The sequence below is a fragment of the Xyrauchen texanus genome, chromosome 5 (genome assembly GCF_025860055.1).
Source record: "Xyrauchen texanus isolate HMW12.3.18 chromosome 5, RBS_HiC_50CHRs, whole genome shotgun sequence".
NCBI lineage: Eukaryota > Metazoa > Chordata > Actinopteri > Cypriniformes > Catostomidae > Xyrauchen > Xyrauchen texanus.
Window position 1 is genome coordinate 16,047,846 of NC_068280.1, and position 18,798 is coordinate 16,066,643.

The 18,798-nt window shown below is 37.6% G+C and overlaps 1 protein-coding gene across 7 annotated transcripts in view; it reads right to left on the reverse strand.

Moving 5' to 3' along the window:
- Positions 1-12,051: 12,051 nt before the first annotated feature.
- cep44 (centrosomal protein 44) overlaps positions 12,052-18,798 on the reverse strand; it is a 40,335-nt gene continuing 33,588 nt past the window's right edge. For 6 of the 7 annotated variants that reach the window (XM_052126987.1, XM_052126982.1, XM_052126981.1 and 3 more), the window contains 9 exons: positions 16,919-17,066; positions 15,232-15,378; positions 15,045-15,143; positions 14,789-14,953; positions 14,486-14,698; positions 13,248-13,314; positions 13,051-13,145; positions 12,869-12,903; positions 12,053-12,386 (listed from right to left, as the gene is read on the reverse strand). In XM_052126987.1, coding sequence (XP_051982947.1) covers positions 12,338-12,386; positions 12,869-12,903; positions 13,051-13,145; positions 13,248-13,314; positions 14,486-14,698; positions 14,789-14,953; positions 15,045-15,143; positions 15,232-15,378; positions 16,919-17,066 — 1,018 coding nt within the window. In that variant the 3' untranslated portion in view covers positions 12,053-12,337. Of the gene's footprint in view, positions 12,387-12,868; positions 12,904-13,050; positions 13,146-13,247; positions 13,315-14,485; positions 14,699-14,788; positions 14,954-15,044; positions 15,144-15,231; positions 15,379-16,918; positions 17,067-18,798 lie in introns of all 7 variants that reach the window. The other variant, XM_052126988.1, reaches the window with a different exon arrangement.

Consider the following 18,798-nt stretch of genomic DNA (forward strand, 5'->3'; position numbering starts at 1 on the left):
GTCATATTTTCTTTATTTTTTTTGTGCTGTCTCAAAGAAAAGATTAATATAATTTGAATTTATTTTCATCAATGATTTTTCTGTAAAATGACATGACTGTGTCAGCTGGCTAGCAAAAAGAAAATACACTAAATTATTTATGTCATCAAGTTGTCCCTCATTGTTTTTCCCGCATAGAATCTTAACACTTAACAACTTAATTTTCTTCAAGAATCCTAACACTGCACTTTTACATACAAAAACACTTCATACTGACCACTGCTGTCAAAGTCCAAAGAGAAAAAGTCATTATAAAAATACCATAAATGTAGTCCATACAACACTAAGCTTTTCTATGGCCCCAAAAAGCTTGGAATAAAGTGCACAAGTCATATGAAACACTGTTATGATGTCTTTGAATAATACTGGATCTTTGATAATGATTTATAGGTGTTGTCCTTTAAGAAGCTTGACAGCTCCTGCTCACTATATAAACTGAGCTGCTTAAAGTTGTTTCTTTCCAGCAGAACTGTCGCTTACTGGATGTTTTTTGTTTTTGGCACAATTCTGAGTAAACTCTAGAGAATGTTGTGTGTGAAAAACCCATGAAATCAGCAATTACAGAAATATTCAAACCAGCCTGTCTGGCACCAACAATCATGCAATGGTAGAAATCGCTAAGATAAAACATTTTCCCTATTCTGATGGTTGAAGTGAACATTAACTAATGAATGATTTTATGCACTGCACTGCTACCACATTATTTGCTGATTAGATAATCACATGAAGAAGTAGGTATACATGTGTTCATTGAGTGTATGTATAATGTGACAATGTAATCATATAATATCTAAAAATATTTAACTTCAAAGCAAAAAAAAAGCAAAAAATCTAAAACTAGGCATTTTGTGTCAATAACAATATGCATGTCAATGTGAGAGTTTCCATAAAATTGCCCAATGCTTTATTTATACAAGTTGGATTGTGGATTATGATTTTGGTACATGTAAACTGTGGACAGTGTTGATTTCCTTGATTGTATTTCACACTGTCTCTCTAACTTACTGTGCAGATGTCTAGGCCTTACCCACTTTTAACCACTTATGTCACCAGATGCTTTGTGTGTACAATAATTAATCACCTGGAGGTGCCTACGTTTTTTAATCAGCACATTAAAAGTGCCATTGTTTACAAGCAACTGTCAGCAAGAACAGATTATTTAGCAGGCCAAAGGGGCCAAGGGCCTCTGGTCGAGAGGCTTAAGGTGGCCCAACACCCAGAAACAAGCCACTGCAGTGCAGATGTAAATTTGACGATGAACAGCATTTGAATGAATGTCTGTGACTGTTAAGTAAAGAAAGAAATCAGAAAACATGACATTTCATCTCGAAAATTGCGATAAAGGGGGCCTCCAAAAAGGCTTGCGCTCCAGTCTCTGATTGTCACAGATATACACATAAATTGCTCACAGAATTTCTGTGAAATTATTAATTAACAGGACCAGTCCAGACCAGTTTGAGTCAGAGTAGTGAATTCGGTCAAAAAAATAAACCTTTGTAATATGATAAGAATCAAAACTCTGCACTTGTTGTCTAGTCCTTTTTTTTTTTGTCTTTTTTGTGTGGAGTCCTTTTCCCAGTTTGATACACATCATTTTCATAAATGCAGGTATTATTTTCCACATACAGTTTGTCTCGCTACTGTCTGCAGCAAGGAGTACTTCTTCAATCTAGAACAACAACAACAACAAAAAACACAAAAATGTTGAGCATAAGAAACGTTCAGCAGTGGTCTACAGAGGTAACGAGCGCTCTACTTGCGAAATGGTTATCTACAGAGATCCAAGATAAATTAGGGAGCTTGCCAATGAAAAAAACGGGTCTACGAAGAGATATGGCAAGATATGCATTGGATTCAACAACAGTCACGCTCTCGATAAAGCTCTCGATAAAGTTCTCTATAGCAGATCTAGGTAAGTTATAACATTTGCCAACTTTGTTAGCTTTCATTTTAGGAAGATATCAGCTGTTATCTGTTAAGTAAACCGGTGGAATTCTCATTACTCTGTATGTTTAAACATGTCCTCAAAAACAGGAGTAAAAGCTGTACACAAACACAGTGGTGCACCGTGTTTGTTTGTGGACAGGTTAGGTTTTCACATAAAACTACCACATAACCATGTAACCCCTTACATCACATTCGGTTCTCAAATCAGTGGAAAAGCAGGCCGGTATTTGATAGGCTCCAGATTCCATTTGCCCAAGAATCAGCCGAGCACAGGCTCCAGCACAACAACCAGCACCATTTCGGTGGAAAAGAGGAATGGGATGGAACACTCCCTTGTATGTCACCCACCCAGTTTAATGGGAGTTTTTAGTTCAGTTCTCACTTGAACAGTATGAAAAATATGCACATGCCAGGAAAGGATCAAGAAAGGAATAGTGTAACAAAACAAAGCCAGATAATTACTGATTTTGAGTCTTTTGAGAGCGTAATGGTGCTCAAACTATAATAGGAAAAAAAATTGGTTTCAAATTCCTTGGCAAACATGTCTGCATCCATATCAAATTATTGTTAGTTAAAATATGGGCCAAAGTTTTCTGTTTCTATATTTTCTGGTTTGTAGGCTGAGAGCTTTCCATGTATGTGTGTTTAAGCTTCGTGTTTTGACCGTTTCTGCAGACAATTTGCTCTTAAACAATATCAATTTATTAATTTGCAACATGTCATCGGTAGTGTGAACTCAAAAATGGTAATTGGGATATTGTTTTAAGGTGCATGGGAATTCTATCACAATTAGCAACTGAACCCACCCCCACCTCCATGAATCTAGATGACCCAAGAGTATCCTCCCTGGTCGAGAGGAAAAGGAAATGTGCAAACAAGCTGTTATTGTATCGCTATTTGAGATAAGCAAGAGGTGTTTAGTTCATATATTCTTTATGAACTATGGTGGGAAAATCTAACACAATATTCTATTTACTGCCAGTTCCAGCAGTGCATACTGGAGATTTCTTCAATGTAAACACAGCAGGGACAGTCTCTTGGGGATTTGTAAACTTGTGCTCAGCTTGATTACTACAGTGCTGTATGAGCAGTTTAACATTTGAACAGGACATTTTGAAATAGAAGACGAGAATAGTATTACTAAAATAAATAACATCACATTGATCTGAGGCTTAAACTTAATTGGCAAGGGCTCAAACCTCTGATTAACATCTGAATAGCTCGTTGTGCACAGATAAAGAAAAAACATATACACTAGAGGACTTGTGGATAGTCTCAGACTTGAGCAGTATCCTTGTGCACATTCCAACTGGTGTTGCTTAGGACTTGAGACTCAATCAGCTCGCAGGTTTACCGAGCACTCTTATGTTTATTTTACAACAGGAGAGCTGAGTGGCCCAAATACTTGCCTATGTGCTCGTTTCTAATGATAAGATGTTATTGTAGGGCTTCCCATGAGCATGTGAAAGCTGTTTTGACTGGCAGGCAATGAGGTCTTGGCGGCTGGCCAAGAATAATAACTCGGCTCCTATTGGCAAAGCAAATAAGCACAGAGAGTGGTGTAAATTTATAATCAAGGGACCAGAAGGAAATTCTTTTCGGAACAAAACAATGCAATAAAGTATACAATAATTTAAGGGGCTTGCAAATGAGACTCAAAGGTCAAAAATAGGTTGCCCATGAGGCATCATAAACATGAAATGTAATTAGTTTCTTATTATTCATATTCTAAATATTATTCATAATATATCTGTGAGTGTCCTAATGTAAAACAGTAACGAGGCAATGTCTAGATCTAAATTACTCATTTAAAAAAACAACTCCTTTTAGAACTAAAATACAGCTTCATACAGGTGTATGTCAAGGACAAACTGTATTAACCCTCTAGTTGAAATTTTTTTTCTGTGATACCAATTATATCTCTTTCTCATTTCATATGCCCTAGAATATTTAAAAATACTCTCATTAACATGAGTGATTAGCTCAATTAGCACTGCCCTGCTCAAGAGGTGCAGTTACCGGCATGTCTGCGACAAACCAATTAGGAAGGTAAAGAGTTCATAGACATGCATGAGGTCCTGCTAATTAGGGGTGAAAATGAACCTAATGTGGAATGGGATCTCGAATGCCAAGGATGGTGAAATGGAATGAGGCGAGCTTGCATAAACACACACTTTCAGAAAGAAGAGGAGGAATGCATAAAGTGCTCCTTCTTACCCACTTTACCAAGTAATTTCTCTCATCTCCCCTCACCCCTCTTTCAGTCCGTTTTTTTTTTTTTTTTTTTGTGGGATGATGATTAATGAGGGCAGGGGATGGAGGCGCAGATTACAGCAGCACTGGAGAGCAACAGAGCCATGTGTTCAATGGCCAATCAACAAAAACTAATGACACATTCATTATGAATGGATCCCTGTCCCCATCTTTCATTCACTGTTTCCTTTTTTCAGGCCTGAGCAGGATTATTATTGCAATCATTAGACTCAGTCTAGCCTGCCTTATTCACCAAGGAACTTTCACTGCAATACATTACATCATGACTTTCGTTTCAGAGTGTAGCCAGATGGAGTTTACAGGTTTCAAGTTACAAGCAGTCTAATAATAAAGCAAATTCCCCATTTAACAATAATGCTTGTATAGAATGTTATAGAGCTCTCGCTTCCATTTCTCTCAATGCAGAGAATCATTCAGCCTTAATTTTACAATGGCTGGGCTGATTCAGTTCTGCTTGAGTTGTTGTTCTGTTTTTTGAGTGGATATTGATTTTGAGGTTCATTTAAATCCAAATGAAATTATTAAAATTAGCCTCTGCTCAATTGTTAAGACAATAAAAAAATTTTATGAGGCGTCTGAGGCTCAGGTGGTAGAGCGGGTCGGCCACTAATCGCAGGATTGGTGGTTTGATTTCCGGCCCACACGGCTCCACATGCCGAAGTGTCCTTGTGCAAGACACTGAACCCCAAGTTGCTCCCAATGGCAGGCTAGCGCCATGCATGGCAGCTCTGCCATCATTGGTGTATGAATGTGTGTGTGAATGGGTGAATGAGATGCAGTGTAAAGCGCTTTGAATACCACTAGGGGTAAAAAGGCGCTATATACACTCACCTAAAGGATTATTAGGAACACCATACTAATACTGTGTTTGACCCCCTTTCGCCTTCAGAACGGCCTTAATTCTACGTGGCATTGATTCAACAAGGTGCTGAAAGCATTCTTTAGAAATGTTGGCCCATATTGATAGGATAGCATCTTGCAGTTGATGGAGATTTGTGGGATGCACATCCAGGGCACGAAGCTCCCATTCCACCACATCCCAAAGATGCTCTATTGGGTTGAGATCTGGTGACTGTGGGGGCCATTTTAGTACAGTGAACTCATTGTCATGTTCAAGAAACCAATTTGAAATGATTCGAGCTTTGTGACATGGTGCATTATCCTGCTGGAAGTAGCCATCAGAGGATGGGTACATGGTGGCCATAAAGGGATGGACATGGTCAGAAACAATGCTCAGGTAGGCCGTGGCATTTAAACGATGTCCAATTGGCACTAAGGGGCCTCAAGTGTGCCAAGAAAACATCCCCCACACCATTACACCACCACCACCAGCCTGCACAGTGGTAACAAGGCATGATGGATCCATGTTCTCATTCTGTTTACGCCAAATTCTGACTCTACCATCTGAATGTCTCAACAGAAATCGAGACTCATCAGACAAGGCAACATTTTTCAAGTCTTCAACTGTCCAATTTTGGTGAGCTCTCGCAAATTGTAGCCTCTTTTTCCTATTTGTAGTGGAGATGAGTGGTACCCGGTGGGGTCTTCTGCTGTTGTAGCCCATCCGCCTCAAGGTTGTGCGTGTTGTGGCTTCACAAATGCTTTGCTGCATACCTCGGTTGTAACGAGTGGTTATTTCAGGCAAAGTTGCTCTTCTATCAGCTTGAATCAATCGGCCCATTCTCCTCTGACCTCTAGCATCAACAAGGCATTTTCACCCACAGGACTGCCGCATACTGGATGTTTTTCCCTTTTCACACCATTCTTTGTAAACCCTAGAAATGGTTGTGTGTGAAAATCGTGCAGAGGATGTGAAATTAAAATAATGACACAAAGGCTATCTGCAGTCTCAAGGAGATGCTTTGATTGAGCAAAGGCAAGGAGTTTACCCCAAAATGAAAATTATCTCATCATTTACTCACCCTCATGCCATCCCAGATGTGTATGACTTTCTTCTGCTGAACACAAACAAAGGTTTTAGATGATTATCTCAGCTCTGTATAATCTTAAAATGCATGTGGTGAATGGTGACCAAAAAGTTGAAGCTCCTTAAAGGCAGCACAATAATAATCCGTACTCCGTTGGATAAATCCATTTCTTCAGAAGCGATATAATATTGAGTGAAAAGTATTTTACTATCAATCTCCACTTTCACATTCACATTCTTCATACAAATCATCACCTACTGGGAAGGGAGGAGAATTTATTGTAAAAAAAAAAAAAAAAAAACTTAAATATTGATCTGTTTCTCACCCACACCTATAATATAACTTCTGAAGACATGGATTCAACCACTGGAGTCATATGGATTATTTTACGCTGACTTTATGCTTTTTGGAGCTTAACAATTTTGGTCACTATTCACTTGCATTGTATGGACCTACAGAGATGAGATAATGTCCTCAAATATGTATTTGTGTTCTGCAGAAGAAAGTCATACACATCTGGAGTAAATTATGAGAGAATTTTCATTTTTGGGTGAACTGTCTCTTTAAGGTCTTTCCAATTCACATCTATCCCCAGCTCTTCTGAACACTAGAGACCAGATTCCACAGAGTGTGTTATTTTGGTTGGTAGAAAGACTGTGGTCCTCCTTCAGATAACTGAATTTAAATTGTCTGCAGAGACACACATCAGTGCCCAGTAGGAGTTGCATAGACTAGTCGACTATAACTGATGTAGTTAACACAGTCAGTCTTAAGTCGATTAGTTGCTTTCTACGTAACTTACAAAACACTTCTTTAGGAAATACAGCTAGTGGCTGATTTCCAAAATGTAGTATTGCAAGTGAAAACTCATTCACATTAACTCGGAAAGCTCAACTGGTTTGTTAAGGTTAGGTTTAGGGTTTGGGTTATAATTTATCTGACTATTCAGGCAGCACTATCCTGATGAGCATTACTGAATTGTCCAATCATTTATCGCTTTACTCATGTATATAAATGACTCTTCCCCTGCCATGCTATATTTCAGAAACTTGCCAATGGCTCTGCACTGCAAGAGCAAAGTGACTCAAATGTGAATTGATAAAGATGATACAAATAGGACAGTAACCTTCAAATATATGCAAAGTGGCTTTACACATAACAGAAATACTAGTGCTATGCAAAATCATTAAAAATGCACCCGTTAGCACTAGTTAGCAGTGTTGTGTAATAATACTTTTAAAAGTAACTCATTAGAATATTGCGTAACTCCTTAAAACATTTTATGGAAAGTAAAGTGTAACTTTTGAGATATTTTGCGTTACTTTTTTCTCACAGCCACTTTCTCTTCTGCTATGCTTTGACATTACAGGTCATGCTAACTACTGCATAACACTCATGTCAAAACAACATAGTAAACAAACAGATAATTAGAAATTAGGTCTTCACGTCATATTTATAATAAAGAATCAATAACATGAATATGCATTATTTGTTTTTCCATCAACATGGCAGCCAATATGAATAATGAAGAATAACCACTGTCTTACCTAAAGCAGCAAAGTCCAACACTTGATCCTGCATCATATACACTCACCTAAAGGATTATTAGGAACACCTGTTCAATTTCTCATTAATGCAATTATCTAATCAACCAATCACATGGCAGTTGCTTCAATGCATTTAGGGGTGTGGTCCTGGTCAAGACAATCTCCTGAACTCCAAACTGAATGTCAGAATGGGAAAGAAAGGTGATTTAAGCAATTTTGAGCATGGTATGGTTGTTGGTGCCAGACGGGGCGGTCTGAGTATTTCACAATCTGCTCAGTTACTGGGATTTTCACGCACAACCATTTCTAGGGTTTACAAAGAATGGTGTGAAAAGGGAAAAACATCCAGTATGTGGCAGTCCTGTGGGTGAAAATGCCTTGTTGATGCTAGAGGTCAGAGGAGAATGGGCCAACTGATTCAAGCTGATAGAAGAGCAACTTTGCCTGAAATAACCACTCGTTACAACCGAGGTATGCAGCAAAGCATTTGTGAAGCCACAACACACACAACCTTTAGGCGGATGGGCTACAACAGCAGAAGACCCCACCGGGTACCACTCATCTCCACTACAAATAGGAAAAAGAGGCTACAATTTGCAAGAGCTCACCAAAATTGGACAGTTGAAGACTGGAAAAATGTTGCCTGGTCTGATGAGTCTCGATTTCTGTTGAGACATTCAGATGGTAGAGTCAGAATTTGGCATAAACAGAATGAGAACATGGATCCATCATGCCTTGTTACCACTGTGCAGGCTGGTGGTGGTGGTGTAATGGTGTGGGGGATGTTTTCTTGCCACACTTTAGGCCCCTTAGTGCCAATTGGGCATCGTTTAAATGCCACTGCCTACCTGAGCATTGTTTCTGACCATGTCCATCCCTTTATGGCCACCATGTACCCATCTGATGGCTACTTCCAGCAGGATAATGCACCATGTCACAAAGCTCGAATCATTTCAAATTGGTTTCTTGAACATGACAATGAGTTCACTGTACTAAAATGGCCCCCACAGTCACCAGATCTCAACCCAATAGAGCATCTTTGGGATGTGGTGGAATGGGAGCTTCGTGCCCTGGATGTGCATCCCACAAATCTCCATCAACTGCAAGATGCTATCCTATCAATATGGGCCAACATTTCTAAAGAATCATTTCAGCACCTTGTTGAATCAATGCCATGTAGAATTAAGGCAGTTCTGAAGGCGAAAGGGGGTCAAACACAGTATTAGTATGGTGTTCCTAATAATCCTTTAGGTGAGTGTATGTCATCAAGTGCTGAGCCAATCGACAATAACAAAGCCAACTTGTGATTTTTTTCAAAAGTCAAGATAAAATTCAGTGGGGAATGTGTCTAATAATACAATAATATTTTTCACTTAAGTCATCTCAGTACACACTTGTTGATGCACGGTGCGTACAGACTCCACATCTTCAAAGGTGCGTGTTGATACAGCTTGAATGGAAATGTTTTTAATGCAACCAAAATGTCATAAAAACGGTTTGTTTCATGAATCAAAATTGTTTATTATAAAACAAAAATGTAAAATCGATGTAGAATGTTGCTTGGAACCACTGATCCAGAGTCAGCATTTCTCATCCCATACATCCCATCCCAGTTTCGGGGAGCTGTAACACTAATCTTTCAGTGAATTGTGCGAGTAATTCACCCTGTGTATTATGTCATGGCCAGTGGACGTCTAGTCTTATAATCCCTCTGCCTAAACACATTTACTGATTTTGCTTAATGCAGTGTGTATTAACACATGAATCAATCGTGTTTCACTCCATCAAATGTTGACCTCATTTTACGCTAAAACACGCAATTTTCCCAGCTTGTATAGCTAATGTGAACGTGCATTAGCGAGTTGATTGACAGGCGATGTCTGTATCTAAAAGGTGACTGGCTCTTTTACCTGCAAGGCGTGACTTCCTTTCTACATCCATTGACTGTTGGGTGCTAAAGCTTCTTAGCTGGATGTTCCAATACCTCCCATTCATTTAAATAGAAGTGACTCATCTCTGCTAAATAGTCTCTGGCCTCACACTCTATAGGACTACAATGCCCATCATGCACTAAATCTCCTCCGCGAAGTTTGAGGTTTTACTCCTGATTTCTCGCAATACAGGGAAAGTAGAGGGGTACAAAAGCAATGCGTTACTTTTTTATTATATAATATTTTATGATATTATGGTCTAAAATAAAATATTGCGTTACTTTACTCGTTACTCGGATAAGTTATCTGACTATGTAAGGCACGTTACTTTTAACGAGTTACCTCCAACACAGCTAGAGATTTTCAACATGATCAGTACACCTATGTGTTGGAACATCTAACCTTGTTGCTGTTTGTTCCTTCAAGAACAAGATGTGCCGACAGTTAGAAAAATGCTTCACGATGAAATGACGGAATGCGTCACCATCCTGAAAGCTATATCCCGTGCTGGCTCATAATCATCTGTACAGGCAAGACTAGAGGGAACCACCTACATCTAAGATAATCCAGGCTACATTAAGATATGTTCAGATACTTTTATCTAAGTTACAGCTCAATGTATGCCTATACCTTTTGTTGCACATTTCTAATAAAAAGGTGCTTAAGAGAGAAATAACATAATGATTGATGTTTACTCCATCCACATACAAACAACTCTGACCATCAGTCATAATTTTTCCCTCAGGTGTCACACTACATCCGCTTGTTTCCATGGCAACCTATTGGACCCCAGGCACAGCCTAGCTGGCTATATTATGCCTGCATTGTACATGTAGCTACATTGCTATTTTTTTTTAATTACATATAGCTAAAAACCCATTACATTGTATCAAATGTAGATTTATCTATAGTATACTGTAACATAAAGGTTTGCTGAGCATCTCACCATATCGGAGTATCTCATATTCAATACACACACAAGAAACTACAAGAAACTCACAGACATGCCTTGATGACCAATCACTAAAAGCAGGGTTGGGAGGGTTACTTTTAAAATGTATTTCACTACAGATTACAGAATACATATAACATTTTATTTGTAACGTATTCTGTTAGATTACTCAAGGTCAGTAACAATCTAAATACTTTGGATTACTTATTTAGAATTGGCAGATTTTTTCACGTTTTGACTCAAGTTATTAACGTAAATAAGTAATTAAAACATGCCAATAGAGTGATACATTTCTTTTAAAAAAAAACATTATCTGAAAAAAGCCTAAATATCTTATGTAGTGTTGCTTCTAAAACAAGATAAAGTCAATTTATCTTTAAGGATTTTTACATATTATTTTACAGAAACACAGTACAACACCTCATCAAGAATAAGAGTTTTGCTTTTAAATTATGATGGAACTGGTCCATATTATTATTAGAATTACCAACTTGTAATTGTAACTGTAGTGGAAGAGCTACTGATATTTTGCATTTTAAATATGTACTCCCATTGCATGTATTCCTTTTCTACCCAAGCCTGACTAAAAAGACATGCACACTTGCCCTCCATGATTGCTTCATTGTGTCTGCTGTGTTTAGGGCACGGAAGGGAATCTAGCCATATGAACAGGGGTCAATGACCCACTGAGTGGTTGTCAACTACAGAGAGAAAAACCCACTGATGAAAAACAGTTTTACGTCATTGCCTAGTACACAAAGGAAACATGAGAAGGGTGAAGCTGCCTTGTGAGACCAACTAGTCAGACCTCTGATGTCTTATTGTGAGATATTGCTAGGTCACAGGAAGACCTTTTATGTTTCTTACGCAAATTAAAATCTGATAAATCGGATATCTTTTACAATGACACCCAGGACTAAGAGCTCATCCAAAGGTTAATTGACCTCAGAAATGTACTGAAATTACTACTAAATATTAATAATATGCTCTGGCAACTGCTCATAAAATTGTACATTGCAAACTTCACCGATATCAGGAGTCTAGGATTTGACAACACAAGATGGAGTTCTTTATTCAGGGAACACCAAAGGAAAAGGAATTACCTAAAAAAATCATGCCTCTGGACTTTAATAGAAAAATTTACAATATTACTCAAATTTGTTCTGGTCTAAACTTGAACAAGTTAAGGTGGTGGTACTGGGCTTCGCAACATATTATTTGTACAGTTGAATGACCCATGAGCTGGAGATATAAATATGTCGTCGCCTGGATCATTACCACAGAGAATGTCTTTTACCTTATATTACCACAGAGGTGCTAAAGTGTGACAAAGTAATACAAGTGTGTGTAACAGTTCAATGTGGCAGGAGTTCTGAACCAGCAAACACTTTATTCATCATTTAAAAGACCATTTGCTCAAGAAAGAATCATCCACACAATAACAAACACATGGCGTCCATATTAACACACTTTATTAAAACTTTATCTGATAATCAAGTGAAAGCACAACTGCTGTGTGACTAGGAACTGATCCTGCTTTTAGAATGGGCTGTAATACAAATAACAGACCTTAGAGGGCGCCATAGACTCATTCACCTTTCAATTTCACTTGGTTTCCAGTGACATCTAGAGGAAAAGGCACTTACTTTTTTAATGTAAATGTAACAGAAGAGTCAGTTTGAATGCATACTAAAATAGGTTGTTTGGGATGTGATCAATTCACATTGTCGGCTCTATATTTTGCAGAAAATTCGATGTGTCCTTCATCCTACAAAGAAAATGGGAATAAAAAAACAAAACAACGTATTGATGTGAAGTCCTCTTTCTATGTGGCCAATTTTCTATTGCTCTCTCTCTCTCTCTCCCTCTCTCTCTCACACACACACACACTCACACACTCTCACACACACACACAGTTTTCTAAAATTAAGACATACCAGAATTATTTACCATAGTTCTATATTACAGCTAATTGTCTTATCTATATAACATTAACAATAGATAAATTACTATAAACCAAATTGTACACCTAAAAGAAAACTTTTTGCATTTTTAGAATAAAAAAAAAAAAAGGAATTTTACTTGTGATTTTAATTTTATTTTTTTATGATTGATGTCCCTGAGAGGTTTTTTTAAGAATCAGTAAACTTCTGAGGAAAACTTTGTCCCCAAACTAAAGCTTAGTACATGCATACACATACACCTTCAGAAGAAATATTGATGTTCAGCCATAAAGTTGATAACACTTACATGTTTACTATTCTCTCCAGTCTTTCTTTAATATTCTAAGAAATGGGAGGAACAATTATCACAGTTAGTCAACTAGTGCATCCTTAACATGAAAAATGCCATCATCATTTAAGCAATCATCATCTTTTAAGCAAGATTTATGGATGGGATTGGATAGATTTGACGAATGGATGAATGCTCACCTCTGGAGCGGTCGGAAGAGGAGTGGCTGAAGAGTGTCCAGTAGTACTGATGTCACATTGTGGTTGGATAACTGTGGAAAAGCCATGTGAAGACACTTTTTTGGACAGATACAAAGGGAAATTCAAATTTAGTATTTTAAGTATGTACAATTCCTATTAACGGTGTAAACATTTAAAGCTAAAAAGCTGCCAAGTACCTGTCTCCTCTTCAAATTCACCCTTGTCTGTGCTGACAACACAAACACCATTTCCTGATGTTAGTGCCTACAGAAGTAGATAAAACTTTTTGTTTGTGATCACCATAAAACACATTTATGTACTCTCTATGAAATGCAACATCTTGTATTCAAAAAGGACTTAATTACTTCTCAAGGGCTGCAATGTTGCCACTTTAAAACATAAGATAAAAATCATGTAAAATAACGCACATATCAGAAACTGAACCATTAAGTTGTCAAATCACAACAAAAAATTATGCTTCCTGAACACCTCAGTTGCTGTATACATGAATATGTCCTCTATAGTGGGTACACAGTTTTCCTTGCAATTTCGTAATGAATTTCCCTTTTAGCATAGTAAACTGGCACATGTGAGAACATTGCTAATGTGCCTGACCTGGAGACAGTCACTGCTTTTTATCATGTAATTAAAGCTGAATCATCAAAGTTTAGTAGAAAGAAACATTATGTCAGTGGTTCTCAACTGGTGGGTCACAACCCCAAAAAATGGGCAGCATGTCTGTTCTGATATGGTCACAGACAGCAGGGAAAATATAATGCTAAACGCAAGTAATAAAACACAAGTAACCATAAAGTAGTTCTAATAGCAAAATTAAAAGACTTTTAACTAAACTTTTAGGGGATAAATATTACTTCCATTATTTTTGTTGTGGACTTCAAAGGCTGTGCATCTAATCAAACTCTACGGTATTTTTGCACAAATTCATCTGTCACTTGATGATAATATGGCTTATACTAAAACAGTACTTGGGACAGTGTTTTTCCATGTGTTAGGCTGGTAAATCACACCTCTGTTGTTGTTAATGCATTTATAAAATATACCTCATGTATATTGATATTTAAGTGTTATACTCATGTTTAACTCATGATATTTTAGTTTACTTTTGAACGATTAATGTTGAAACTGTCACACGGGTGGTAAATCACACTTCTATTGTCGTTTATGAGTTTATAAAATTTTACTCATAATAATAATTATGCATATTCTTGGATGCAGTACATTGTAATATTAATCAATTTCAATGTTTAATTTTATGGACATTTTTGTCTACTTTTGCACGATAAATATTGGTACCATTCTGGGCTGCCACTTGGCCAATGTAAAATGTTGGTCCTGAAGCAAAACCAATGCATTGTACAACCATTGCAACTTAAATTTAGTTAAACAGTCCCAAACAAATGTTAAACTCTTGTACCTGTGCTGAGGTCAGTGCATGACTGGTCTCTAACAGCAGCACACGACTCTCTAAGTTCTCCCATTGGTTGCTCTCAATGATAATCTTGCCTGCCAGACTTTTCTCCAGAGCTTGTATCCTGTGTTCCATAAGGGCCAATCGCTGCTCCAGCCTGCCAACACTATCCAGAAGCCTGTCCTCCAACCCCTTCAGCCTGCTCTCTAAAACAAACTCCTGAAGAGACATTGTGTGAGAATGGACTGAATGAGTTCAGAACTATGCAGATGAATGTGTTTATAGAAATTGCTAGATGCATTTTCTCACAGTGGAATTGGAAGGTTGCGACGAGTCCTCAAAACATTCACTGTCTGTCTCCCTCTTTTCTGTTTCCTCTTCCTGCTGTGGCTGCTCATCCGAGTAGAGTCTGATCTGATTCTGCGTTGAGCTGCTGCCAAGGTGTCTTTCCACCAGTGGCTGCTTTTGGGGAACCTGAGACGGAAAGAAGCTGCTATAATAATAATAATACCAAATATGTGATGTTTATTTTCCAAAACATGAGCTCAGGTAATTGAACCCTTACTGTCAGGATAGGTAATCCTAGTGAGTCACTCTCAGCAGATGGGATCTCATTCTTAATGCAGCTCTTATACTGAGGCCTTCTCTTTGGCTTATTGGCAAGCTGTAAGACAGACGGAATAAGCACTGTGTCTGCAAATTCTAAATTGAAACATAAACATTATCTGTTTGTGGTTATGCTGTTCACACACCTTGCTTTCTTTAGTAAGCTCTTTGTGTTTGTTGAGCACAAGGCTAATGATATCGCAGAGAATGGTGACTTTCCTCTCAGAAAAGCCAAACTGTAAGAACTGTTGTTTGGTCAGCAGTGGTTTATAGCTGAAAACATCTCGCAAGACCTTCATATTGAGACATCTTGTCATTAGAATACAACCAAAAATACAACACACATAAATGTTAAAACTTGAGGGAATTAAATAAAGAATTCCAAAGGAAGTTTTTCCCAATTATACTGAAACATTTTTCCATTAATCTCCAACAAAAATTACAACCTACAGAGACTAAATACATTTTAAAACTTTTGAAAATCAAATAAAGAATCTAGAAAGACAATTTTCCCTAACCATAGAGAAATATCCCATTAAAATACAACCAAAAGTACAAATTACAGAGACAAAATAAATGCTATAATAAAGGGAATCAAATAAAGAAATCAAAAGGACATTTTCCCCCAACCATATTATGAAATTTCCCCATTAAAATACAACCACAATTACAACTTACTGAGACAAAATATATGTTACAATTAAGGGAATTAAATAAAGAAATCCGAAGCATTTTTCCCCACCTGGATTAAAATCACAAACAAAAAAATGGGTTTGTAGTATATCTGGCAGGGGAGCAAGAAAACCACTAATAACAGGAATAAGCCTGATAGAAACAATGAGCTACAGTGCAAAGTAAGAAAAGACAAATGGAAACCTACTAAACACCATCTTGCTCTTAACAACATCTCAAATTTGTATCAAATGCCACCAAGGCCTCCTGCTGCCCTCGAAGTTCTATGATGGGACTGCTATTACTCCAGCATATTTCATGTGAGCTGCAGATGATCCTGGGACAAGGGCCGGAACTCTTTTAGAAAGGCACGGATTAAGGTCAATGAACAGGAGGAAGTGCCAAAAGACAGAGCAGCGCTTCAGCCTCACAGCTAAATGTACAGAATCGGGTTTGAGTTAATCGGAGGTCAGACGACTTGGACCAACATGAAAGATGCCTTCCTTTTTTTGTTCTCTCACTGAAGGAGATGTGAGCAGAGAATAGTAATTACTCAAGACTTGGTGGAGAAGGGCTGCCTGTTGAATTGCGGTGCACTTTACTGGAGAGTGAGGCTACAGATGCTCCATATCACAGAGCTCTGGAGAGATTCATGTTTCTGATGAGGTAGTTAAGCCCTTCCAGATCAAGGACAGTGCCAATAAATAAGGCTTTTATTCATTACAACACAAAGTCTGGCTCTGTAAAATGTATAAGAAGTAAAATTGCTTTTCAAAAAGCAATCCATGTCATTAAAGGCTGAGCAAAATATATTATCAATATCTCAGTCGTATTTCCACCACATTTAGCTTTGGCATATTGCCCTCATAACTGAGACAAGGCCAACAGCAATCACTTTGATATATTTAAAACAACCAACTCCTCAAAACACTAGCTCTTTAATATAATTGCAAACAGTTTATAAAAGTAATTAAATGGGGGCTGTTATCTCAAAAAAATGCATGCTAATAAAGAGGGGTGATGTTGATTCCAAATAAAAATGGTCCAATAACCAACCCTAAACCATGAACCAGAATATTTCTTAAACTCCTATGTTTAAATGTTTAATACATTAAAAAGACTTAAAAAGCTAAGAAATACCATATGAGGATTAAGATTCACCTTGTAAACATTCTCAATAAAACGTAGATCATTCATTCCAGTTAGTTCCACACCATATTCAATCAGGTGCTCTGCAATTGATGGGGAGAAGGAAGTGAAGGCATAGCTCACAACGGGAAGATACACTGATGGATCGCCCACAGCCAGTCTGAAACATGATGACAGAACATCAAATTATGAAGCACTGCAACTGACAAACAACACATTAAAGAATGTCAAATATAAAGGTTTCATTTAGAATGTGGCATCACAAAAAAAAAGAGCATCAAATTGTCTCCAAGCCATCTTGAGTGTGTCGTGCTGGAGACAAATTAAGTCATCTTTCTGGATCATCCCAGCATATACAGATCTGTAATTCTGAAGAGAATGTTGTGTTTGATGCATCTAACAACAAAAACTCATCACTGAGCATCTGATGTGCAGCTTGGGATTCTGGTGGAGGAACAGAGCTGGTTTATGTAAAGCCTGTTTACGAAATAGCACGGCACAGGAGAGGCTCCGGACAAGTCTTCAAACTTCAAAACAAAATATAGGACATGAAACACTGGCAGAGCACCATTTTGGATGTTTATACGAATCAAGATGTTTAAAGCCACAGCCAAAAGGTGGGGGGGGGAGCGTCTAATGAATTACATCCCGCATATATCATCTCTGCTGTCTGCATGTGAAAAATTCATTCAGAAGAGCTATGGATCTAGATTGCCTGGATTTAATCCTGGGAAGGGAATGAGATTTTTTATGCAGTTTTTTCCGAAAATCCTGGGCTGTCTCTGTGGTCACATTCTGTTAGAGATCCCTTTATTTACTAAATTGTCGCTCATGGAAAAAGACAGAAAGCTCTTTTGAGGACTAAAAGTAAATCATATCTCATTCACTATATTATGCTATTGTCCTTTTGTTTACCAATAAGAATCTAGTTCACTTGTCAAGTATGTTGGCTATTACAAGTAATTAGATTTCTAGACCACAACTGTCAGAGATCCTGTTCATTCAGTGATTGTTTTAGCTAAACTGATCTGCTGCAGTCTAGAGTGCTTCTGTGCTGTGACTCCTACACAAATGTTACAAATCACAATACTGATCTAACTACTGTTAATCACACAACTTCTCTTTTTCGTTTCTGCAAAGAAGATCTCAGCCTGCCTCTCTGACAGCTGATCATCCACTTGACTCAGACTTTCATTACTTCCCCACCAGCCAAGAACATTGTTGTCAACCAAATATAAAAAAAAGCCTGTTCTAGGACTCAACCTGAATTATCAACTGATCATTTTACAACTGCCTAGTACTATTATTTCATGCTGTCTTACATATGGACAATCAAGCCCTTTCTTTGACTCTGACTGCACTCAATAATCTTAATAATATTATTATTATTATTATTATTATTATATATAATACAATATTATTGGAACTCATTCTTTGCTGGTCTGCGTGTATGTCACATCATGAATGAGTGAATGTTGCATTTATATTGCGCTTTTCTGATCCATAAGTCCTCCAGAAGAATCTAAAATGCTGCCACATTACATTGTACAGAATAAAGCAACCAGAATTTGAAACGTTTTCATTTGCTCTTGACATTGGTTGTAAAGAATAAAGCAAAAACAAAATCAATATGTTTGTGGACTACAATGCATAAAAACATACACATTGTCTTGTTAAAGTTCTGAACTGGGTCAAGTCCAAATGAAGCATTAGTTACAGTTAATATGAGAGGAAAAGATGGTCAGTATGGCTTTTCAGTGACTAAATAAGGTTAAAGTACCATATCTTTTCATCTCTACTGAGCCACTGGAGTGAAATGCAAGCTTATTCAGAGGGCTAAATTTACTTTCCAAAATGGCATAAAAACAAACGTGTTTCCATTAAAGGGATAT